The sequence below is a fragment of the Molothrus ater genome, chromosome Z (assembly GCF_012460135.2).
Source record: "Molothrus ater isolate BHLD 08-10-18 breed brown headed cowbird chromosome Z, BPBGC_Mater_1.1, whole genome shotgun sequence".
NCBI classification, from domain to species: domain Eukaryota; kingdom Metazoa; phylum Chordata; class Aves; order Passeriformes; family Icteridae; genus Molothrus; species Molothrus ater.
The window spans coordinates 9,193,594-9,219,560 of record NC_050511.2 but is presented as its reverse complement, the minus strand read 5'-3'; the positions used below and the strand labels follow the sequence as shown (position 1 = coordinate 9,219,560).

The 25,967-nt window shown below is 41.8% G+C and overlaps 1 protein-coding gene across 1 annotated transcript in view; it reads right to left on the bottom strand.

The window, feature by feature from the left end:
- Positions 1-25,967, bottom strand: part of UNC13B (unc-13 homolog B) — a 207,087-nt gene that overhangs the window by 157,685 nt on the left and 23,435 nt on the right. The window contains exons 2-7 of the mRNA XM_054517797.1: positions 23,530-23,559; positions 20,131-20,230; positions 16,161-16,278; positions 15,089-15,212; positions 7,246-7,316; positions 4,058-4,115 (exon numbers count right to left, since the gene is read on the bottom strand). Coding sequence (XP_054373772.1) covers positions 4,058-4,115; positions 7,246-7,316; positions 15,089-15,212; positions 16,161-16,278; positions 20,131-20,230; positions 23,530-23,559 — 501 coding nt within the window. The remainder of the gene's footprint in view (positions 1-4,057; positions 4,116-7,245; positions 7,317-15,088; positions 15,213-16,160; positions 16,279-20,130; positions 20,231-23,529; positions 23,560-25,967) is intronic.

The window sequence follows — 25,967 nt, the reverse complement described above, 5'->3', positions numbered from 1 at the left end:
CCCCAAAAAAAACAACCCCACCAAAACAAAACAAAACCCAAAAATATAAACCACAATAAAACATCAAGACCCACCACAACTCTGGTAACCAGGGATTTTACAGAGCACAGGACTAAAGGAAATGGAACAAAAACACTGAAGCAGAAAAGGGACAATAAGTTACACTTAGGTTATCTTTCCTGAGAATCATACTGAACAAACTTTCTCTCTTCCAGATTTGTAAACTCCCTGACAAATGGTGTAGGGTAGTATTTACAGCAGCTGATATTAACCAAGTCTGCCAAATTGATTCTGCAAAGATGCAGAGTATCCTTCTCATCCCAGTTTGCACTGAAACTGATCCAAATCAGAGTTGCATTTAAAATACTCACAGTGTGACTCAGTTGTGGATTATAATGGACTTCTATGTGTCCAGAAATTATCTTGAGCATGCAAGGAAAACATTTCTGTAACTCCTCATAAAAAATAACTTAGAGCTTATTGACTCAATGCCAAAGTAATCAAATAATATGTTTTCAATCTGCATAATTTAAAGTGAATTTCCAGACAACAAAACCTTGCTTTCTTTTCAATTTACATTTAATTTCAGGCTGTGGGTAAAAGCCAAAATGGAGATGCTGCAGTTTTCTAACAATGACATATCAAAATTTAATAATTATGACTACATTTAATAGAAAGGCAAACAAAACTGGATGCATGGACACTCCAGTGCTTTGCTTATTGCTTGGGATCACTGGAAGTTAAATCAATTGGAAGCATGTGATCGTTCTGGGGCAGGAGGAATACACAGGGACGCACAGCAGTTGGGAGTTTAAAATGAAATGGTTAACTATAATGAAGGAAAGAGGCAAAAGTGCCAAAATCAGCAGGGCCTAGAAAAGACTATATATGCAACAGAACCACCTGCCTCATTTAAGAATGGGTAGGAAGCTCAAATCCCACATTACCTCAGAAATTATGGGTCAGAGTCTTCTAAGAACAAAACAGCATTTGAGACTGTGAAAAGGAGCCTGAAAGCTCAACAATCTCTGGAAACATTAGAGCTCCCAGTGTGGGCTGAGATTTCCCATGGCACCAAGCCAAGGCAGCAGCAGCCCATGCATGCCCAGGGACAAAAAACCACCCTCAGATCACAGGCTGGCTTTCAGATGGGGCCACTTCTCTTCTCTCACATCCTGCTCCATCCTTCTCCCCGCCTCTGCTCAGGGGAGGTAACAGAACAAGCTGCATCCCTGCAGGAAGTGGGAAACCATCACAAGAAAATCTGGTTTGGAAAAGGTAAAAGATGTGCAAAAATACAGATGCAGAAGAGAGCAGAAGTGTAATCTAATTTTAACATGCAAGGACATGTATCTTCCTAATTAGTGAACCTGAACCTGTCTGCTGGAATAGTATTTTCTCTAGCTGGAACAAGGACATCAAAATGGTCTTCTGAGAGTGGCCAGAGTGGCTAAGCAGGACACCAGTGGCATGTGCAGTTATGTACAATTATTTTTTTAAGTGCAAGCTATGTGAAATGTTTTGCAGAACTCTTGTTCTATAGTGCCTCAGGTTTTAAGATAATTTTGTGGTATTTGAAGGATTGGGAAAACATTCTCGTGGAGTAAAACCTACTCACACTGAGCATGTTTTTTCCCTTCCTCTAAATAAATGCTTAGTTTGCTGTCCTGTTCCAAACAGTAACCATACCTCATCTGGTACATTGAGAAGATGAAAATGAAAAATGATGCGGTGGAAAATTGGATGAGCCTTAAGTGTTCTTGTGGATGTTTTTATTTTATCTAAAAATATACCTACCAATTACTTACCCACATGGTAAGTAAGAACATTCCATATTGAACACATTTTAGTGTGGTAAAGGACACCCACCCTGCTCCTGTGTAAAAAGGGTTGAGCTCCTGTGTCACATGTAAAGGTCAGGTCAGCTTTCAATAGAGATGCAATCTGTGCATGTTCTCTGTTAAACCCTTGAGTCTCAAAGGACTGTGCTGTATTGAGGCAAGCTGACAACTCTTATGCACAAGTTGATGCAGGCAGAGTTCATTTTTCAAAAGTATCTCTATATTAAATGTCTATTTTGTATTTTTTCCATGTAAATAGATATTCATAGACATCAGATACTTGCAGGCAGCAAACAAGCCAAAGTACATGCGGTGCCATCAGCTTTATTGAAAATTCTTAAATACATTAACAACAGACTGCTATGAAATGTTTAACATGCATTCTAATGAGTGTTTTAATCCCATGAATGATTATATTAATTTCTATGTGACATTAATTGTTCAAACCACAGGGCCTTCAACTGAATATTGCAAAAGGTCACTTTCCAGCAAGATGCAGGCTGTTAACAGGCAGCACAACAAGGGTGGCCATAGCGCTGCTTCTCATTGTGTCTGCCTGCAAGAGCCCAGCTGGTTCTCCAGGGGAGAAACCAGCTACAGGCGGATGTAAAAGCACCCTGATGTGGGAACAGGTGCAGCTATTTTCCCCACACAGAAGCATTACCTCTAATTTACCCATACATCTCAATACTTGGGAGATTCAATCAAATCAGCCTCCCTCAAACAAAAGGAAAGCCCAGGGCACAGAGCAAGGAAAATAATTTCAGCAAATAACACATTCATTTCTTGGACACTTCATACAGCAGACAGTTTTTCTTTCACTTTTTGACATTATGGGTTCTGAAAACTATGTTGGTATGATTTAATCAAATATTAGTTTCTCCCAAAATGTTTCTTATTTACAGGTTTAGCAAATCAACTGTATCCTTTTGACCATTTAATAAACAAAACAAAACACACCAAAAAAAAACCCAAAGTAGAACAAGAACAGCATAACAACAATAAGAACAAAAACCCCAAAACCAAAAGCAACAAAAAACAAACAAAACAAAAAACCCAAACAAACAAAAAAACAACCCCACCAAACAAAAAACCTCTGCTTTATTCTTAACATACTTTTTTTTTTTTTTCCAAAATGGGAGGACGCAGAAAGTGTTGCCTAGAATGAACTAGAATGAAAATATTACTGGAATACTTTGATATAGAGTTCTACTACACAGCACAATGTTCCAGCTACACAGCACAATCAGGTTTCCTGGGCAATTGGTTAATGTCTAGAGTTGTTGAAGATACTTTAAAGATAACATAACAATAGTATACAGAGAAATTAATTCTACTCAAAAAAGGTAAACAGTAATTAGCATTTCCTAATATTATCAGTTTTGAGGCGATCCTATAATCAGCCTAATGGATAAACAGCCTGCAATGTGTAATATGCAGATCTTAAAGGATTTGAAGTAGAGGATAAAAGATTTGTTTAAATTATGAGGCTTGAATTTTATTAATGTTGCTGCCAAAAGTAGATAAGACATTCACAAGAGACATCACTGAGCTTTCATCTATTGTGTGTTAAAAGCAGTGTTTCAGAAATCTAATTTTGCAGATCATCAGATACAGTAAGTGCTATATTATTTTTCCATCCATGTTTTCAGAAGCATAAAAAATGCAAGACAAGACAAGCAGAAATTAGTAAAAATATTTTTCCATCCATCAACGCAGCATTGAAAAGTAATAGTGAAGAAATTAGACATCAAGTACACAAATCTCTGGTGCATTTTAAAAGGCTACCAGTAGTACTTGTCTCCACTTATTTTCTGCCTCTTAAAATTTCATTAAAGAGTAATAAAAATTATATTTAACACAGGAAGTTTTAGCAGAACATAGCCTAATATAGTCGCATGAAAAAACACAGCTTTCTTACTGGTAGAAATATTACAAGGGTCTGACAATCTTAGTGACTTTGAACACATTTTCTGTGCCTATTGCACACAAGGACAAGAGCAAGTGCAAGACTCAATGCCTGATTTCACTTCCTGGCATCAGAAGCTGCAGAGCAATATTTTGAGGAGCACAGCTTTTCATAACTGCACAGAAATTTAAGTACTTCTAATAAGAAAATGTCGGTCAGATGTACTATCACTTGACATCTAACCACAAAAAGAAATCAAGTACATTGAAAGAGGAAAAAATATTGAGAAGAAATAAGTCTAACTTACAACACTGGGAGGCAGCACTGGGCAATGGTTTCTTCTGGACTTCCTCCTGAAAGGGATACTAAAGGAAGGAAAGAAAAAATAGGAAGGAATATAGAGAGATAAGAAAGCACGTGGTAACTTTATGACAGCATGCCACACATAAGAGAAAATATCCCTGGTATGATCAAAGCACAATATCTATAAGCATAATATCTGTAATATAATCTCCATTATATCTGTATTTAAACACACTCCCAGAAATGTCCTCTTTTTTCATGCCAAAATCACGTTACAAAATGCACTTCTCTTTAAGGTGAAGTCTGCTTTAGAACAAGCGCAGGCCCTATTACCAATTCTGAGACCTTCAATTAGACATTGAAAAGACCTGACTTTCCACACCACAATGCCAGTGTGATAGGGAGCTCCAAACTGGGAATAAGCCTGTTCACATTTAGGCACTCCAGCACAGCCTCAACAGCTCAAATCTCATGTGGGCTCGCACCAAATCCAGAGTAGGAGATGGCAGCAGTAAGGTAATTAATGTGCCTGGCAAGGCAAGAAAACAATGTTTGCCCAGCCAACACTTGCAAACTCTCCTGTGATCCACTTCACATCCAAAGTGAAGAATTTTTCATCTCATTTAATACTAAATTAGAGAACACAGAGTTATTTCAATTAGCCAGCTTTGACTTTTTGCAAAGCTGTTTGTTACAGCATCAAAGCGTTCCCTAGGGGAATGCCAGTGGTTTTATTTTGCTATTCACTTCTATCTTGTATTACATAAAGATATGAGAAAATTAGGACAATTGACCAAAATAATGAGAACGGTATTTGCTAGGAAAAAAAGATCTGACAACAAAGGAAGTGGCAAACTTAGCAAGCTGGTGCTGCAGCCTGTGCAAAACACAGCCACCAAGACAGTCTCTCCTTGGATTTGGTAGGGATTAATGACCAGTTCTGTGCACGGAAGGTGACAACAGCAGACTTCCACTGCAGTTATCTTTCAATCTGTGCTATTTAAAATGCACAAGGGATCCTGAAAGGTGGTTAGTCTTATCATCAGCAAACTGCCAACCCACTGAGTTAATCAGGACTGTGAAAATAAGAACTGCCGGATCTCACAGCACTGACTGGTTGACAGAGTGGTGAAAGGAAGTCTGCTGATGAGCAATTTCAGTAGCACAGGACAGCAGTGGGTTCTGAGTTATTATCCTCAGAGATCCCAGAATGGCAGCAGTTTGCTCTTTTTAAGGCATCAGCTCCCCGGCTATCAAGAGTCCCAAAATGAAAACGGAATATTAAGTGTTCATAGGAAGAGAGGCTGGAAAGCCTTTCTATGACACCATCTGAACTCCAAATGAACCTGCTCCTTCAATACTCCTCTGCAGCTTTTGTCTGTTCATTCATTATCTCAAACAGAGATAGGTGCACTTAAAACAAAGTAGATAAAGGCACAAAGTTGTCTTGTGCTAAAAAACACTGTGCAGACCAGGATTCCGCAGCCCAAAAGGTGAGGTCTGTAAAGCTGAGTGGCACGGACTGAATGCATGAGGATCAGTCATTTAACTTCTTCAACAACCTGCCTCCAGCTGGTTTCTCAAACACTGGGCTTGTTTGCTCAGAGCAATTAAGATTTCTTCAGGCAATGCACAATTAAGGTGGTGAATTCCTTTGCAAAAACATAACTGATCTGGGTGCATTTAAAGGGCAACTGGCATCCACAAAAGAGAAATCCATTGAGTGCTGTTCAAGACAAGGATACTGCCTCTGGCTCTGGAAGTTCCTGAGCGACAAGTCACTGCCACTTACAGGAATATGCAAAGAATCATCCCCATTCTGGGTGGCTGGCTAATGTGGAGAACTATAGAAGAACCACCTGAGGTCAGGCCCTGTACAGGTTGTTTTCACCCTATTCGAAGGGAACATCCATAACAAATATAAAATCACTAGCTCACAAATATGGAGATATTACTTCATTACTGGTATTTGATAAGAGCACACAGTTAGCAAGCAGATGTGTGGCACTGCAGGGAAAGGGGAGACCCAGAAAGCTCAGGATATCTTTCAGCACGTACCAGCTCAGTGAAGCACTAGAGGGCACCTGTGCCTCGCTGAAGTACCTGAACTGCTGCTCCAGCCCGCGGGAGCGGGGAGGCACCACAGCAGCACCACTGACAGGACAACTGACAGACTGGGCTTTTCATCCGTTCTTAGAGGCTTTCAAACTTCTAGGAAGGCAGGAGAGGCTGCCCTAAATTCTTTAAGTTTTTATCTACCCGAATATTGGTCTGTCCTCAGTCAAAAATAAAATCCACCTTACTTCCTTCATCTCCACAGTAAACCAAATCACTCACATAATAAACTGAAAAGAATAGATGAAGGATCCCAGAACAAAAAGCTCCTGAAGTCATTGCATTGGTAGAGTATTTTGCAAGTTATCTTGTTATGGAAACACTTGCTGTGGAAAGAGACCTGTCAAAAAGGCTTCACCAGCACCATACTCTCACTCAATGATGTTAACATCAACATATGAGTATTGGGGTTTTCTATAACTTCATTTCTGGTACAGGCATTAACATGCTAAATCTTATTCTGCAAACAGCATGAACTGCAAACAAAATTTTAGTCATCCAACAGTGTCTCTTAAAAATAAAAAAGGAACTTCTATTTTATAGCTGCTTAGCCAAGTACACACCAGAGCTAGGGAACCAAAGCCATAGCTACAACTTATTCTAACACAAGATACACATAAACTGAGCCATTAACAACTGCATTAGGACAAAAGCCAACACATCCAACAGTCCTCAGTTCAAATAAAGAATCATTATCTTGCTTTGTCATCTTCAAAGAAATAGTCAACTGCAAAAAAAAGTCCTTTTTGACTTGATTTCACAAAAAGAACCTACCACAGCCTGTCAAAAATGGTTTCAAGTGGTTTCACTGTCTGCTCAGGTAAAGCACAGTGTTGCCTTTCCTTTGAACATATCTGCATAAACAGAACACTTTTCAAGCACTTCCAGCTTGCAGAAGAATATTCTCCTCCTTAACACTAAACAGCATGCTTGAGAAAAGAGTTCTGTAAGCAGTATGGAAGACTTGTAAATTATCAACATTCAGTACTTACACTAATCACAGGGATCCAATACAAAGAATAAAAGCTAGTTATAAGACATTCAGGGCTACAATATTCTTTCAATTTAGATATTTACCTCATCATCTCCCAGTGAATTTATTTGTTCTAATTTTCTGGTCCAGTATCTGGCCTCTTCTTCAGGGATATCTAAGTCAAAAGAGTAAGTCACACCACCTTATTAACCAGGTAACTTTGCATTCATCACCATTACTATTAAAGATCACACACAAAAAACCCACGTGATTTCTAAGAAAAATGACTGTCTTATGTTACCACTCAGATGGAAAATAAACATTGTAAATAGCAGCACACTTCAAGGGCTTACCTGCTTTCTTGTTTAAAGCTGATTAACCAAATGCACACTTACACAAAGGTAGGAAAGAGAAAGACAAACTAGTTCACATTTATTTCACGTATTAGCTTGATGGAGAGCCATTTCACAACAGCAAGTGTATTTTAATACACTTGCTTATGTTTGGTAACACATAATACAAGAGCATCTTCTGGAGGCTTTTTATAATTTTTATAAGGCAGAACAAGGGCTGCCTTTGAATAGCATACCTTATGCACACTGATAGCACACCTCCTGGTGTAGCACAAATTAGGTACCAAAAAATAAATGATCTCTTATTTCTTTGCCAGCAATAAGCCAAATATTTTGAGGGTATAAACAGTGTTATAGGCAGTCATATTCACATGAAAGCACATTCTTACTTTTACGCTACACTGCAGCTTCATTGTGAAATGAATCACAACATTTTCACTGTCGAGAAGAGTTACCAAGCTGACAGCAAGTAGCAAGCATTATCACTTTTATTGTGGTAACTATTTTCTATTTCACACCCTGAAGTAATATACTGTCCTAATAGAACACTGACTTCTGTGACTCAAAATTTCGCCTTTCAAAGCACATGCTCAGAGATGCAGATAACCTGCTGTGAAAAGCTTAACACAAAATTATTTAGGGATGGAGTGGTGTGAAAACATTGGAAAAGGAAAAAAAAATGTGGATTTGTTTTGTTTGCGTTTTTTTCTAGCCACTCAACATCCCTGAATGTAGCAACTTCTGAAATCTGCCTATTTATGGCCTGGAACTGCACCACTGCAGAAACATCAAAGCTCACAGAGGAAGGAAATGGAGGGAGTGCTCCAGCTAAAAACACCACCAGCCCTGCAAGCTGACAGGAAGATAGTGCTATACCAGTTCAGCTGGTTTTCCCATCTCCTGTAACTCTTTACACTTTCAGGTGGCCTCAAAAAGAGCCAGTAAGTTTTATTCCCTGCAATGAGCTGTACTCCATGGACACCACCACAATGATATGCTAAGTTATGCATTGGCAAGAATGGGAGAAGCAGGACAGGGTGGCCTCCTGATGAAAAAGTCATTCTAAAAGTTACATCCACTTTCACTCCTCACAGAAAAAAAAACCAAGATTTATTGGCAGGTGAGCATCCCACTGGAACCCACAATGCTTTCAGGAAGGACCAAGAACTGCTTTCTTCTTGTAACTGAGAGAATGTTTGTTCTACATGTGGCCTCTCTCAGCCACACAAACGACCATCCTAGGAAAGCAACAAGGCCAAAAACACTGCAGGTAACAGAACACAAACCACCGTTAACAGGTACATGCCAGATTTAGTGGAATTTCAAGTTTCAGCAGTAGATATTTCCTTGGACTATGAACGCATGTCCACATCTTTGTAACAGAAACACCACTGAATTTTTATGGAACTAGCCTCACCCACACAAGGTGTTAAAATACTCCACAGTTGAGAAAGTTTTATGGAAGCTTAGGATCTGACTCCAAAAAACCTGCAATAAGTAGAAAAAAAGGCAACCCATTTCTCCTTGCTTGGAGAGAAACCAAAGTAATTTATTTTAACCAAAACACAGAAGCCAGCTGCTCTTTCTGATGTACAGTACATTACTTTGTTGTTAAAATCCATCAAAAAACAAGATAAGAGAAACATGAGAGACTCTTCCACAACTACAAGCGTTGTAGGAACACATACATGTTTTTGATCTTCAGGGCTATGGATCACAGCTTCACAGATTTATTAGATAGTCTGTGCAAATTAGGGCTGGCATTCAAAGCAAATCTGGACAGAACTGATCTAGAAAGAAGGCTAGAATCAGTGAAGTGAATGGCTATCAACATGCAACCTGATGAGATTTAGGAGAACAAACTCCAGCAATGACATGCAGAAATCGAAAAATTACAGCAAAGCCCATGGAATTGTCTTGGAAAGACATCATTTCTCTAAGAGGTAAAGAAAAACTCATGAAACGAGAACTAAAAGTCAGAGCTCAAACAATTCAAATCTGGAGCCTGAAATCAAGACAAAAGAGACTGAGGACGGGTGAAGCAATGACTACCATCAACACTGCAGAAATTGAGGATGTCTCAGGGTAGAGGCCTCAATGCCTTCCCAAAAACCATGATGTAGTGGCATGCCCAGATATCAAGGAGCAACACTTGTCTCTTGGATTTACTGGTCTTATCTTACAGCCCAGATGCCCATTTCATAAACAGGGCTGGAAGATTTTTACTGCTGGACTGCTGCTTCTATTGAAGCTTCTTACGCAGGTCAGAGATAAAGATCAGCTACTATCCAGATAACCGCTGCTGTAAGGACATCTTCCTGATCTCAGAGAAACACTTGTCATCAATAGTAGTATCATTAAAATTATTTTTCAGCAAACTTTAAACATGAAGCAACTGGCCGATGATCTTGAGTCAAGTTACCTGCCCAAAAGAAATCCCAGTGAGATAGAATTTTTCTTTATTTTGAGGAAGCTTCTGTTGTGTTTTGCCTCAATCAGCAGTTTTGTTGAAGCTGCTTCTCTGGAATGCACAGAGTGGAAATCCCTACCACAGAGATCACAGACTGCTTGCAAGGCTCTATCCCCTGGCCAGCTCCTGCATCACTGCTCAGCTTTTGACTACAGTGGAAATTACTGCACTACCTTAACTTCTGCTTAAAAGATAAAAAGATGAACTAGTCCAGAGAGAGGCCACCTGAGGGCTCAGCCATCTCAGGACTCCACTGACATCATGCTTGATGAACACAAGGAGTAGGGCCTTATGTCAGTGAAAAAAATTGCTGAAAAACAACAGAGAGGAGACAGACAGGTAGAGTCAGTATCTTTTGGTGCTTATTAATCTGAAAGCCACACAGAAACACTGCAAGCTTTACTATCCTTGCTCTTACTGCCATCCTCAGCTGGAAGCTGAACCCCATCTTCTCTGAGCTCCTGAATCTGCAGGGCCTGAATCTGCAGGGTCCATAAGCAGGCACAGACATGGCAATGGCTGGTGTGGGGGCTGAGCAACTCCCACAGCATCTCTTAGGACTGAAGGCTCCAAGTTGAGCTGATGTGGGATTCCTCGGCACAGGAGCAGGGGTGTGGGTGGAGGTCCCAGGTGGGGCTGCTCAGGGCAAGTGCATGCCCTAACACCTGGAATGGGCACACAGCAGTACAGTGACTTGTCAGAGTGAGAAAGGAAAAAAGAGGAGAATTTGGTGCATCCATACAGACCACTTAGTTAAACACCTCAGAAAGCAAAATATGGCAGCATTCCTGCTTAGAGATCTCTAGCTTGCCAACAACCAGGCACTTCAGCCCTAAAGCTTTTCTTCTCCTCAGGTTTTCTGGTCCTTGCTCTGAACCTTGCACATCACCTTGTTCCTTCTGAGCTTTCCCAAGGTAGCAAGTTCTGGGCTGGGGCAAAACCTAGCTTGGCAGGAGTGAGAACAAGTGCTGAAAGCAGAAATTATACCCTCTCTCCTCCTATTTTCCTGCAAGTGTTCACCTCGCTTCCTCTCTTCCAAGCCCAAATTTCTTCCCTTTTCCAATGTATAAGTTCTCACTGAAATGACTTGGCTGAGCTGAGTTTTTTTTTTCCTGTTCAGTTCCCAAGACACTAAAATAACAAAGCACATTTATCTACCTCATGGTTAGATGCAGATCAGCATGCTCCCACCCTGGGAGTGTTGAGAACACTAAAAGCATCTTCACTCCAATTATGAACTAGAAACTGCTTGGCACAGAACCAAACTGTTATAGTTTGGGAGCCAAAAGCATTTTTGAGTACTGCATCATGTGAGGGATTTGCACAGTCACTGCACTTCTAAAAAAGGGGGGGACAGAGTAAATTGCTATCAAGCAGAACAATTTTACACTTGGAAAGCAGCATCCTGAAAAATCTGTGCCAATGCACACTCACCGCATCAAAACAATAATAACAAGATTGTCTTCTGCCTACCAGAAAATTTTCTAAATCAACCAAGGATAGCAGTATCCCTCCACTGTCTCTCTTGTTCCAAAGAGGAAACAGATATTATCAGAGGAGAAAGTGGCTCCAGCCTGTCTCAGCTAACAACCACTTATTTCCATGATCAGGGCAGTTTATTGCCATTTTTAATAGACTACCAAGCACAAACCTTCTCACTCTACAGGTTAATATAATGCTCACATTTCCCATCCTCACTATTTGTTACATTTTTGTAGCAGAGGATTTGCAGCCCTTCTGTTTCCGTGAGACTGCACATCAAAGAACATGGGGCTGGCAGAGAGCATCGTATGACAGCCTGGTCCCCAGGACTGCAGTCCATCACACAGAGATATGAAACACAGCAGGGCCCACAGAGCTGCCCTCCCCTGCACAGCACATGCTGGTGTCACACTAACTGACCACAAGGCAACAGCTGCATCTGGAACATGCCATGGCACACACAGGGGACACATGAGGGCCACCATCAGTGTTCTCTGTCCCATTACAAATCTGGCCATTGACAAAGTCTAACTCCTGCATGACCTCTAAAAAGCTTATTTTCTATCACCAGAAGCAGAGACTAAACTCCCACCAGCCTTTGCTAGGAGATGACTGCTTCCCAACTCCATGCCTGGTAAATACTTGAAAACAAAATTGAAAAGAAAAAAAAAACAACATATGAAAGAAAAAAAATTTAAAAATCTCTAAGCTGTCATCATCACATACTACCACTATCAGCATCAACACGTTTTGCACTTAGTTTAGTTTTAGCAGCTCCCGTCTCCAGTGTACCAGCAGAAGAGATACCAGGAAGAAAGAATCTTGAATGTATCAAGATTCAAGGCGGAAGCAGAAACAGCAAACTAATCTGGGATAAATATAGTGCAAACAACAAACCAGTTTCTAAATCTCTTTGCATACACCATCATATTTTACATCAAGGACTTCAGCTTTTCTAGTTTTCAAATTAATTTATTCTTTTTTACAAACCCTTAAAAACTTCTCAAGCTCCACCTAAATACAATGAAATATTTTAAATACATTGAATAACCTGGGGTACTGCATCTGTGTGCATCTAAATGAGACAGCAGCCAGAAATTATAGAAAAAGCACAGCAGCACAGCCAAACAGGAGAACACACAGGTTTTTTAAAGCTGCTATCCCAGGCAGCAGTGTTTTACCCAACTTGAAAAGCAGCACAAGCTGTACATGAGCCCACACATCACTCTGGTTCTCATGCATCTACAATAGCCCAGAGATCTTCACCTGGGAAACACAACACGACACACAATGTTCTTAAGTGTCACTCCAAACCTGTTAGTAAAATCTTGCCTCTATGGCCCAGCTGGTGACTTAAGAACTTCCACAGCACATCAGTGATCCATTTACTTCCCTGTGTAGGGATAAAGCAGCAGCTCCCAACTCATATGACAAAAAAATCTTAACATGCAGGGCACTAAGAATCCATGTTACTGCCATCCAGCAAAGGGAAACTGACCTGCAAATCCATTGGGAGAGATGCAGAGGCAGTGCTGTGAGCTCCAGGCACCCCTCCAAGGGAAAGGAGACAGAGCCTAATCCATGGTGCAGAGTCCTCCTCTGTCCCAAAGGTGATGGCAGGAGACACTTAGTCATGGTGTGAGGGGAAGCACCACTGGAGTAGGGTTGATGCCACTTTCTAGAGGAGTATGACACACCCTTAGTGCCTCCTGCTTTTCAACCTGCTTCTGACCTTGCCATGGCACATCAGACTGAAAATGGAGATCAAAGCAAAAACTGCAGCACTCTTCTAGGGAAGAGCAGCCTTTGAAGAGCTAACTCATGCATCCATTTTTTCCTGGACATTATGAGACCCTGGACAGGCAGATAACTTTTCACACTCTAGAACAAAAACCGTTCAACACAACAGTGCAGAATCCCTGTTATTTCAGTATTTGGCATGGTAAGCAAAGACATAAGTAATGCAAAAACACATTATTACCTGAAATACTTTGATTTTTAAAATTCAGATGTTCTAACATATCTACATGGAGTCTGTTTTCTTATGCTTGAAAAAAATACTTCAAAATGCAATGCAGTCCATAATATAAATGGCAGAAGAAAGCAAATTCTCTTTTGGGCGCTCTCAGTACAAAGGGAGACACTAGAACCTCATATTCTTTTAAAGCAAAAGAGTGACAGTTTAAAAGCAAGTGTGGCAGAATTAATTCAGATGAGAAGGCAGTGGCTACAAGCCCTGCCTTCAGCTCTGTGTACTTGTTCTGTCCGTCCACAAAGCCTCAACACTTGTACCAAATAACCAAGATTTTTGGTGAGGTAAAACAGGCTTGTTCCTCTTCTTGCATTAAAAGTAACTTCAGCAATAAACCTCCCACAAACAGCAGCAGTGGAACACCAGGATATTTCCCTGGGGAAGAGGGATGGCTCCTGACCAGCATCAGACAGCTGTCAGGACAGCTGAGGTGTCAGGTACATCTTCCCCTTTGCACACTGAACTGTATTTAAAGAGCAGTGCCATTGTTCCCACAGAACACTGTGCTCTCCCAGAAGTACAACCATCCAGGGGACTTGTGCACACTCACAACAGAGCATTCACAGCACAAAACTCAATTTGGATTGATTCTTCACCTGCAGGGCCAAGCCTGCATCATCCCCTGGCACCAGGAAGCAGAGTATGAGACCCACAGATGTCCTAAGTTCTTCCCACAACAATCCTGACAGGTGCTGACCAAATGCCAGTGCCTGCACAAATGCTCTACCCCTGCTTAGAGCAGGATACAAATTGCTCACACTGACTTGGACATTGCAGCAAAAAGGATGCAACAGGCAGAGGGAGAGGGATGAGCCTTGCAATGACAGAACACTTTGAAACACTTCAATGCCCAGTGCATGAAAAAAAAAAATAGCACAAACCCCAAAAACATCATCTCAGTTCTTGATCCCAAGCATCAGCCAAGAGCTAGAAAGAGAAGTTATACAAGCCTAGGATGCATTCTGGCTAAGGCCTTACTTTTGGGGTTTATTTGGTTTGGGGGCTGTTTTTGTTTGCTTAAGTAAAATAAAATTTTAAAATTACACACAACTTTACTTGAGATCAGTTTGTTCCAATTAGCTGCTTTTGCGTATTTTGCATTTTTCAACCATAAATAATTGCCAGAAAGGCAGTTCTTACCACATTAAGTTATTTATATACTCTGCTAATGATAATGTTCAGGAGCACTAAGCATTAATGTTTCACTAACTGAACTGCGCATGTCTAAGAGGGCTATGTGCACTCACCACAGAATAGCTCTAACAACACACTTGACCTCCTCTAGAGCCAAATCTGTCTAGATTCAAAGAAGCAAATGCTCTTGCTCAGGAAGAAAATGTGTGACTACACAATCCTGAAACACTATTAGAAGAAAAAACTGCTGCTAGTCTAAATATTCCAGCAACCAGGGACTTTCAAATAGTTCATACTTATTCAGATCTTGTTAGAAAGAAGCCAAACAAAAAATTAATACCAGCTACATGACCTCCACTGAACTATACTGACTGAACTGAGAATGAACGCAAAACACAACTTAATTATAAAGCTTCAGTTGTTCTCACTTTCTCTCCACTGTCAGCACCCTCGGTAAGTTATGGAAATGCACTCACCAAAAGGTAATTCAAATCTTGTGTCCAGCAAAATTTTATGAGGAGTTGGGTTTTTGGTTCCACAGATTTCATCATGTTTCATTACAACTTCTGCCTCCAGCGTAGACCACTCCCCAGGACCTTCCTGTGAATCAAAGGCCTTAAGTGAACAAACATTCAAGTCTGAAGAACTTTATGCACCAACTCTCACACATTTGCTAATACAGTCCAAAAAGAGCTTAACAGCATTTTCAACCCTATTTTAACATCAAATTACATCCATTCAGCATGCACTGGCTTTTTCTTCCAAACTGAATTTCTTCCAAATCTCAGAGGCACCTACCAGAGCAAGCAGCAAAGAGAAGTGCTGCCTTCTCAGTGGAACTGCAATGGCAGACCCTCAAAGGCAGGACTGAGGAGCATCTGGACAGCGAGTGGGATTGAGCACCAGCCAGACCTCATGCCCACACTGCAGAGCATCCCCACTCTTTTCCTTTTATGGAAATTACAATCTATCTCTCCCTGCTCAAATCCAATAATCTTCTAAGTAAATACTCTAAAATTTGAGTTAAAAATGCTTAGCTGCAACAACTGCCAAACTCAGTAGTTAGAACAGTTATAGACATTGACACATCCAACTTCCCATTTTTGTCCACATATATTAGCATAAGGTTCACCTAACACTACAACCAGAAGCCCTAAGAAGATACTGCATATGTGCTCTGGGCCTACCTTGTCAGCTGGACAAAACAGAGGTCTTTAGCACTAAGTCATAGGAATCTGACCATCAAACTAAGCAGTTAGTTCTTAAGACTTCAGACACTTAGGTCTGTGTTCCTTAACAGATCAGGCCCTAGTTCTTGAGTCCGCACAAGTGAAATGAAACCAAAGAGCCCTATGTGAGGGCTCTCAGTTGTGATCTCACTACAAAATCAAAACTAATGTGATGAGACAGCCCTCTCTGCTCACTCAGCCTTCCTGACTTTGTAAGCAGAAGTTTTGCTGAGGAGCTCAGTCTGGGCTGCACCAGGCCAGATTTGTAATGCATTAATTATCAACACTGGAGCAAATACAGGTTCTCTGTCAGCTTAACCTCATCAGATTGGTGAATGGCCTTCAGAGCAATCCACACGGTCCCAACCAGGGTGTCCCATATCAGTCCTTTGTTCCATACTTCCACAATTAGGCCCAGGTCCAGTCGACTGATCTCACTGCAAGAAAAGTAAAGGCAGCACAGATGAGAAAAAAGCAGAATACAATCTAATTTTGTTTCATGTTCTGCATTACCACCATGATTATACCAGTGAACTATTTCCACAGAGCCGTGTCAAGTTACAGAGAGCTCCTGGAAGTGTGTGGTTGAGGCAGGTTATACTCACAGGGAACACCAGTTTCTAGTAACTCAAAGTTTAATACTAATTACACAAAGAGTGCAAACTAAAACTCTGAACTATGTCATGCATGAACTGCCAGTAGGGAACTCATCACTGCAGTTATGTACACAGGAGAAGGAAGTGTACCTTGGACCAAAACCTAGAGGTGAGCTGTTCTTTGTCATGAGGCACCCCATTTCTAACAAAGTGAGTGTCTCCCTTAGCAGCACAGCAACACAGGTGCACTCTGGCAGGTGCAAACATGCCAATACTTAACCTGTGAGTGGAGGTACTCCTAGCCAAAAGTAACAGTCCCATATCCAGCACAGCTGCATCAGCAACACTACCTATTTCTCAGGGCTGTGTGTCACCACTTCTGCTCCAGCACCAGCTACTTCCACACAGCCACTGAGTGACAGGTTCTTGGAAATACTGATCTGAAAGTTTTCACAAACAACTTTCCTTTCATTAACAAAAGGATGCATCTCAAATTTGCTTCTTCTCAATGTTTTATAGCTTTTATGCCTTGCTTCTGCATACTGGTTTGTAACATGCCTACTTCAGAACAGCCTAACACATACATGACAGACACTGGTAAAAACAACAAAGTAGAGAATAATCCTGAGCTGTCTGTTGACATCACAGCTGTCTCACATTTATCATGAAGAAAGGCTATAACCCATAATTTTTAGAGCTCAGGGCTTCCCTTTATTGCAACTGTTAATCTCCAAAAGTAGGCATCTTGGACATTCAGTGCTGCTACCCTCTGCCCAAACATACTTATGTTACAGCTATCAAGTAAATTTAAGAGCATGTTACTGTGTTATTTCTATAGACTGCCATCACGGCAAAATAAGAAAGAGCTGCTGCTCTTCTTATCCAAGCATCCACTTGAACTTTGTCTGCTTCTTACAGCTGAAAGAGAACATCATATCTATAAGGTTCAAGACAAACCCTACAGTTACAGTAAAGCATATAAATGTCTATTTTAAATCTAAGTGCATCTGTTCTTGTTTGAGACACAGGAATTGAGGTTAGATGTGTCCAGTGCTTGAGTGGCTCAGTCTGCAACAGTTCAAAATCAAGCTGTTGCACAGCCTTCTAAGAGTTTAGCGCTAGCATCTTGTAATTGAGTCTCCATCTCTGATCTGATAGGGTTACTCAGTATGGCAAACAGCTGTACCAGCACTGCTCTGCCCTCATCCTGCTTGACATACATCAGATTGCAGGCTGATGATGACTGGCTGACTACTGGCTGGAACAGTGTCAGTCCAGAAAGGGAAGGGAAGGAAGTAATACTCTATTCTCAGACACAGTGTAAAACCGTGTACTTTGCTTCAACATACACTGTCAGAGCAGGACACTGGTCATGATACACCCAAAGGGCTCCTCTACAGATCTCCAAAGGACAGGTCACCAGGTAAGAAAAATAAATAAAAAGAATTTCTGTACAGTGACTTTGATTGCCTTTGCGTCTCCCTTTCTCCATCTTCTGGTTAGATGCAGAACAGCTTGTAAGAACAAAAGCTGAGACTGAAATTTGGTGTCCGTCCCTTTCCACACACACATAGGATTTATATAAAGGCATTTCTCACAACTTCAACAGCAATTTAATCACCGTGTTCTAAGCATCAGTGGGCACTTTCACTCGAGGTGTTTCCTGCAAATATGCAGCAAATACACAGTTGTTTTAAAGCTCCTTCAAAATTCGAAGATGTACCCAGGGAATACACTGAAGTGCTTAACTGGTCTGATACTTAGCCAAATCTCAAACAACCCCCGAGACCCAAATTCTGCAGTGCTTTGTCTAACAAGGAGTTTGGCAGCAAAACCAACAAACACAGGCAGGAAGCATTTTTTTTTGCTTATGGTCTGTTCTTCTACTGTGCCTCGTGAAAAAGGTAAACACAGCACAGACAGTAAAAACAGCCTTCCCTTAGGGAAAAACTGCTGTGCTCAAAATCCTTTTACAACTCCAGAAAGAAAAAGAGCAACTAGAGAACAGCAGTATTGGAATACCAGCACTGTTTCCCCTAGGACAACTTAATGTACACAGGATCATGCGAAACACATTCATTCCCACATGTCGTATTTCTGTTATAAGGAGACACCAGAACTACTGTAGAGTTGCCTGGCTAAAGCAGGGACAATAATGGCAAGGTAGTTCAGCTAATATTCTGCTTCCATATTCCCTAGCAACTAATTATGGAGCGTCTCAGTGACTTTACAGCATGCTAGCTCAGCTCTCAGCTGATACCAGAGCGCAGCTCCAGGAGCTGCTTGAGGGGAAGGAGGAGAAGCAACCACAGGAGCCTTCAACCAACACATTCAAGTGCTTTCTTAAATCACCACTGAGAAGCCTCCTTTGTAGCTGGCTGGGTTTAAAGCTAGCTCCTGCCTACAGGATGAGCACAAATCACAGGCAGAAAGAGTTAGTAGTTTGAGTATGGGCATGTGACTTGAATGGTAGGTTCAACTCCTTGTCCCAGCCTTACCCAGTCCTGAAATGTTTTACATCAGTGACAGCCAAGGCCTCTGTCTGACCAGGAGCTGCAGAGCTGAGCAGATGCTGGTGCTCAGGAGCGTGTACATTTCACCAGATGACAAAGGACAGGCTCCAGACTCTCTGTGCAGGAGCACACACCTCTTGAGCTGCTCCAAAAGCAGAGTACTACCAAACAAGGGAGGTGGGAGCACAGCTATGATGAAAATACTGTACTGACCCAGGTGGCCTCCTTAACCTGAGGCAACAACCTCCCACTTTCAGCTGAGGAGAAACAAACTGCTGCTGGATTAGGAAATATATTCACAAAATTCCATGGGCGGATGTCTCTTACTGCAGATACCATGTAAATACCTCAAACACACTGAGAAACAGTAGCACTAGCTTTGACCCCACAAGATGAATACTACATCATTTCCCGTCCCCCCCCCACCCCCACCTTTAGTAAATTTAGTTCAATTTGCCTTACAAAGCTATAGAAACAGAAGCAGATAATCAATAAATCATTCCTTCACCAGAAAAAAAACCCCACCATTCTAAAAGACACTGGGAAATCCTTGACTATATGTCACGTCTGTGAGAACCAAGGCAAATCAGAAGTGCCAACTGCACCAGAATCCCCAGGAAAGCTGGAAAGAACTGGTTCTGCTGCTCACGGAGCAGTTCCCAATTGAGGTAACCAGGATCACCTCGTAGAGGCCCTGAGTGCACTAACAACAGCCTTTAATTGCCCTGATCAGCCTCTCCAGCCCTCTTCCCATGCCCAGGAGCTCCACTTAAGCTCAGCTATGGGCTTGGCTTAGTCCTTGGATAAGCTATGTTGTAGGTGTGTGTGTGTCTCAGCTTACAGGCACAGCTGTGCACATACTGGCCAAGGACAACATCAATCCAGACCCAACCCACACAGTAATTTCCCAGTTCAGCCTCAGACTCAGCCTCTCACTAGAGACCTGACTGGCAATTCCATGGCACCAGCCGAGACAATCTCCCAACACACATCCTCCACCCCAGCCCAATGCATACAACAGGAAAGAAAATTATTTAGGTTGCCACCAGGCTTGTGCGTTTTACCTACCCAAACATTCCGGTTCCTACACACACTAGCAGCTCTGTATGAACACTAGGGCCACAGAAGGACTCAATCACAAGCATCTCCATAGCACCATGCTGTGCACCACCATACTTACAACATAAAATCCTGCTCCCAGCAGGGCTGGTCACCTCGCACGGCCACCGTTGTGCTCTTCACATTTTGCACTTTCAAGGTCACATACGTATTGAATTTATCTGGGGAATGAGACACAAAATGTTACCTCCATCATCATACTCTTTCATCACATCACCTGCAACACTGCAATGTTTGCAGCTCATACAGTGCATCCAGGGAGGCCTCAGATGAAAAGCCCATATGGGAAGATATCACTGGGTTTGAGATGCCAAATGTTCAAGATGTTTTCCACACGCATCAAATTTTCAATCACGGCCTTTTTAGAAATTCAAGCACAAATGAACAAAAAACCCCGAGTATTCACTTGCAGTAAGACAGGGACAAAGAGTGTAAAATCCTAAAGATCACAGACTCTTAGTATGATACTGCTCCTGAAATGCAGACAAAAGGAAGAAGAGACAGTCCAAAGGCACAGGACCCATCACAAATACCAAACTGTGAAAAACAAACTTGCAAAACATACAAGCAAGAGATTGGGTTGGTCATATCATCTCTTCCCTCCTGACACATACAAGCAAGAAATTGGGTTGGTCATGTCATCTCTTTCCTCCTGACCCAACTGCTCTTCTAGTCCCAATTCAGTTTTCCACCCATGAGTCTAAAAGAACTTTATAGACCAGTCAGGGGCAGAAGAAAAATACAGATTTATTGTAAGTGTGCTGAAACAGACCTGACCGAGGAAAACCACATCACACTCACATCTAGACAAGACAGTCTCTGTTTAGATGTTTTGCTTTTAATTTTAAATCTGAAGGAAAACCCTGGAAGAACTTTTTTCCTAATTTCTGCTCTTTGCTAATAAAACTAAAAGCAGCAAAGCACAGACACATTCAAAGTTTGAATATCAGCATGCAAGAAGGAACAAACTCCCTTTTAAGGGGAGTCATCACCTCAGGCCTATCTATCAGTTTCAAACAGCCTGCAACAAGACATGCTAAATACCCAGAAAACACTGTACATATTTTAATACGTCAATGTTCTGCTACATCTATTCACTGTGTTTGATCTCAAGCCAATTTTGTCAATACTGTCAAAATTTCACATAGAAAACAAAGGTGTAACAACCAAAGTGGCTTTACAAGAGGGAAATCATAGCTGACAAATCTGATGACCTTCTAGGGCTATGGCGCTGTTGGATGGTGCTGAGTAACTGACACTGTCTGCCTGGACTTGAGCAAAGCACAACATCCTTGTCTTTAATTCAGAGAGCCATGGATTTGATGGATGGAGCACTCTGTGGATAAAGAACTGGCTGGCTGGCCACACCCAAAGACTTGTGGTCTTTGATTCATCGTCTACTTGGCTACCAGTGACAAGTGGTGTCCCTCAGGGGTCAGAACTGGGGCTGACACTGCTCATAATCTTTGTCAGTGACAGAACAGTGGGATCAGGGACACCTTCAGCAAGTTCACTGATGACACCAAGCTGCGTGGTGCGATCATGCTCTGGAGGGAAGGGATGCCATTCAGAGGGACCTGGACAGGCTGGAGAGGTGGGACTGTGCAAACCTCATGAAGCTGGCTGATGAGTAACTCAGCATAAGCCAGCAGTGTGTGCTCACAGCCCAGAAAGCCAAATGTATCCTGGGATGCAACCAAAGGAGTGTGAGCAGCAGGTCAAGGAAGACAATTCATCCCCTCTACTCTTGTGACATCCCCCCTGGATTACTGCATACAGTTTTGGCATCTCCATCATAAGAAGGACATGCAAGTGTTGGAGCAAGTGCAGAGGAGGAAACAAAGTTGGTAAGAAGAGTGGAGCACCTCCCCTATGAAGACAGGCTCAGGAAATCAGGGCTGTCCAGACTGGCACAGAGAAGATTGTGTAGAGATCTCACAGCAATCTTCCAATATCTGAAGGGGCCTACAGGGAATCCAGAAAGTGACTCTTCATCAGGGAACAGAGTGATAGGACAGGGAATAAAAGGTACAAATTGAAAGAGGGGAAATTTAGTCGATATTAGCAAGAAATTCTTTACTGTCAAGGTGTTGAGACACTGGCTCAGGTTGCCCAAGGAAGCTGTGGATGCCCAATCCTGATAGTGTTTGAGGCCAGGCAGGATAAGGCACTGGTCTAGTGGAAGGTGTTCCTGCCCATGGCATAGAAATAGATGATTCTTTAGGTCCCTTCCAAATCCTCAACATTCTATGACTGAATAGTTGTGTCATTTTTAAGCATCATTGCTGTGGGTTACTATAGTACACCTCAGCATCTAGCTTCCAATGAAGGAAGAAACAGAAATTATATGATTCAGAAGCTCAGGAAGGAGTCAGAGTCACTGAATTGCGATTTCTTCATATCCAGTTATTCATTACTACATTATCCCTCCCTGCCTATTTTACTCCTGCATCCTCCTGGGACGCTGAGCTTGTCATTGAAACTACACACCTTGGCTGAGTTAAACCTAGTCTAGAGGACAAATCTTTTGCATTTGTGAGCAGGTCTCTTGATCAGGGAAAAGATAAAGTAGACACTGTCTCCCTTCCAGTCTGGGCACTCAGTTTTCCTTCCCTGGAAATTAAAGGCTGGTGCACAGACAGACCTTGATCTGCCATGGAATATGGATGAATCCTGAAAAGTTTTCTGCCATATTCTGAGGATGGCTATATCCAAAGAATTAAGTTGAACAATTAAGTTATGAATACAGGTTGGCAACTGTTTCAGATCTAAACACCTGAATAGGTGTTATGCCAGAAGTTTTTATTCATAGGAATTTTATAAAAGTGCTTATTCTTTTGTAAACTGTACATCAAATTTCAATTGATAAATCTATTTGCTTGCTAAGGGATTCCTTGCTGGCTTCTGAACCACAGTGAAAAGAAATTGCCCAGATTCTGGGCAATTCTGGGTGTGACTAGCTGTTGCAGACACAAAACCAGCAGATGGGATTTTAATTCCAAGCACAGCCATTACTGACTGCCACATTCAGATTCACTTCTGCAGTTCCATCCAGCAAACCCAGTCAGGACTGAGAAGGCACTAAATCCACAGACACACACACACCAGTTCTGCTTAGTGGACATTTTCAGACCCTGTTTTGAAGAGGGAAAGAGGCAGGATGAGATGAAAGGGCCAGGTGGGTGGGGAAGGGTGACCGTTAAAGAGCACATTTCCTCATTCATCACCTGCTCAGGCCAGGTTGAGCAGATAGAGGTTTCTTACCACTGTGACACCAGGTCACAGCCTCAAGTTTTCTACTAACTCAAACTGCCTGGATTTTCAAGGTAGATTAGGTCACTTCTAAGGAGAACATGAAGGAGCTGAGATGAGGTGGAGGAAAACTGGAGGGAGCAGCAAAAACAGCAGGCAGAGAGCCAGGGTCCCCATTGCTGCAAACAAGCAGAAGAGCAGGACTTACCTGGTGGTCCATGTAGTTTAGCTTTTTTTACTGTAAAGAGAAAAAAGGAAAAGAACAAAATAAGAGATTGTCAGTGATTTTGTCCTGCTACGGTTTCCTTTGAGTTAAAGCATCCCAGTGCATTATATTAACTAGACAACATCCCCTGCACAGTCCTGGTAGCTGGAAATTCACACTCAGTTAAACAGATCTGGAGACAAAAACTCCGTTGTACCCCATGGCAGCTCTCTAAAGTGAGGCATTTAAAAAAACAATCCCAGGCTTAATGTTTGGAAAGCAATGTGATATGTCTAATGCAAAGCAATCTCAACATCACCCCTTTGCAACCAGAAGTTACTGCTGCTTAGCAAGATGTCATTTCATACTTCCTCGCTTACAAAGTTACTTACAAACACTCTAGAAGAAATAAACAATTCTTTATAAACAAGGAAATTCTCCAAACACTGTATAGCAGAGCACAAATTGAAAATAATCAAGCCTGAATAGCAGCTCTGTAAGTAGCTCTATACTATGACATAGTCAATTGAATTAAATAAGCCAAACAAACAGCAGTGTAAACGCAAATGTCATTTTTACAAGCTCTACTCTGCTATTTAATTCCAGGACAGTATTTATATATAAAAGTAGAATTGTTAAAACATAAAACAGTATTGGCTCTTATCTCACCAGATGGAGAAGGTCCATGTCTATCTAGGGGAGATTTTGTTTACATTTCCTTTTTGCAAGCTCATATCCTCACTAGAGCTATAAGTGCAAGCACTAAGAAAAGACACCTCTAGGCTCCAGCTAGCTGTCCCAGAGGAAAACTAACCCTAAGAAGAAAACACACTTAACAAGCTAGGAAGCAAGATATACCACAGAACAAAAATATTTAAAAGCTGATGCAGTAAAATTTCCTCCAGAAAACAGAGCTACCAATACTGATTAGAGGCTCACAGTGTGCAATTTTCAATAATAAAGTTCTAGAAAGAAACATTAATTTATATTTTTTACTGCCCTGACACCACTACACTCAGAGCTGCAGCAGAGTGTGGTAACAGTCTATTGAGATTGCTATTTGAGAAATTCTCCTTTGCGAGTGTTTACAGTCCAGGCAGAAGCCTGCATGAAGGAACTTTAGGAACTGTTACTGTTAAAAGCTTTCACCTAGACTGACAAGGCCACAAGCCCTTAGGTCCAAAATAAATGGGTTCATTTTCTTCCAGATTCAGGGCCTGAAGCACTCCTGATGCTGAATGTAATGGTGCAAGCAAAACATACAATAGTGTGGGTCAGTGTTCTTGACTGAAGATACAAATGCCTTTAAATCTCCAAATAAGTCTGTTTAAACACTGAGAAATATGCAGGACAATCTACCCACTTTCTAGGTTCCTTTGCATACCACACAAAAGCAGACATTTAATGAAATACTGCCCTGGAGTGGGCAGGCACCAGCTAATCTCTGAACCTCCCCGCTCCCCTCCTTTGGAAGAGGCAGGAGACAAAGAAACGAGCGCATGTGCCTGGGGAAAAAAGGCAAAACCAGGCAGTGGACACACAGGAAGGTTCTGCTGGCCTCTCCCTGTTTGTGACAAGCTCCACTACTGTTAGCAGGGAAGCAGAGGCAACGCCAGTGTAGAAATTTCGTATTATTTGCTAAAAAAGCAGCTGGAGAGGGTCATGGCTCCTAAACAGAGAGAAGAGACACAGCCTCTGCAGCAGCAATATGCAAACTAAGAGACAGATGCCATTTGCACATTGTGGTCACAGCCCCTAAATATTCAGAGGTTCCTTTGATGAAAAGCAGCAAACCCTGCACTGCCTCAGCAGCTGAGAGGGGTTGCCTGTTTAGGGCTTCAGCAAGAGCCGTTCCACGATATCCCAGGGAAGCAGCCAGACTAAACAAAGATCACAAGTCAAAAAATGAACCCTTAGTAACACCCAGGAATGAACACCATCCCTTCTAGACAAAGTGCCTGTAATGAATTACACTTTTAGCTGCAAAAATAGAACTTATAACTAAGAGCTGAATCACAAACCTGGGAGTCTCATCTCATCAGTAATTCTTTTGCTCTATCTGAAGCCTGCACAGCATATCCAAAGATAAAGTATATCCAAAAAAGTTCCCATGAAAAATTACTTGGGTGTGTTTTTATTTTGTTAGCCCTATGGGAAAGCACTTCCTAGGGGTGTGCAGAAAGCTTTGCAAAATTGCAGCTCCCAGAGCATCTCCCAGGACTGGCTGGGAGACTGCAGGATTCCCCATATAAGAGTTTGAATTGCTGGGAGTTTGGAGCTGGAATGGGCTGCTAGGCATTGCTAAGGCCCAGCCTGTTTGTCAGCCCAGGGAACTTGCAGGTCAGATGCATTGCACCGAACACCATGCCACGAACAATGTCAGCTTTCCAAAGGAACTCTACTAAGAAAACTTTTGTGCCCACACCCGCTCCTTCTCTCTG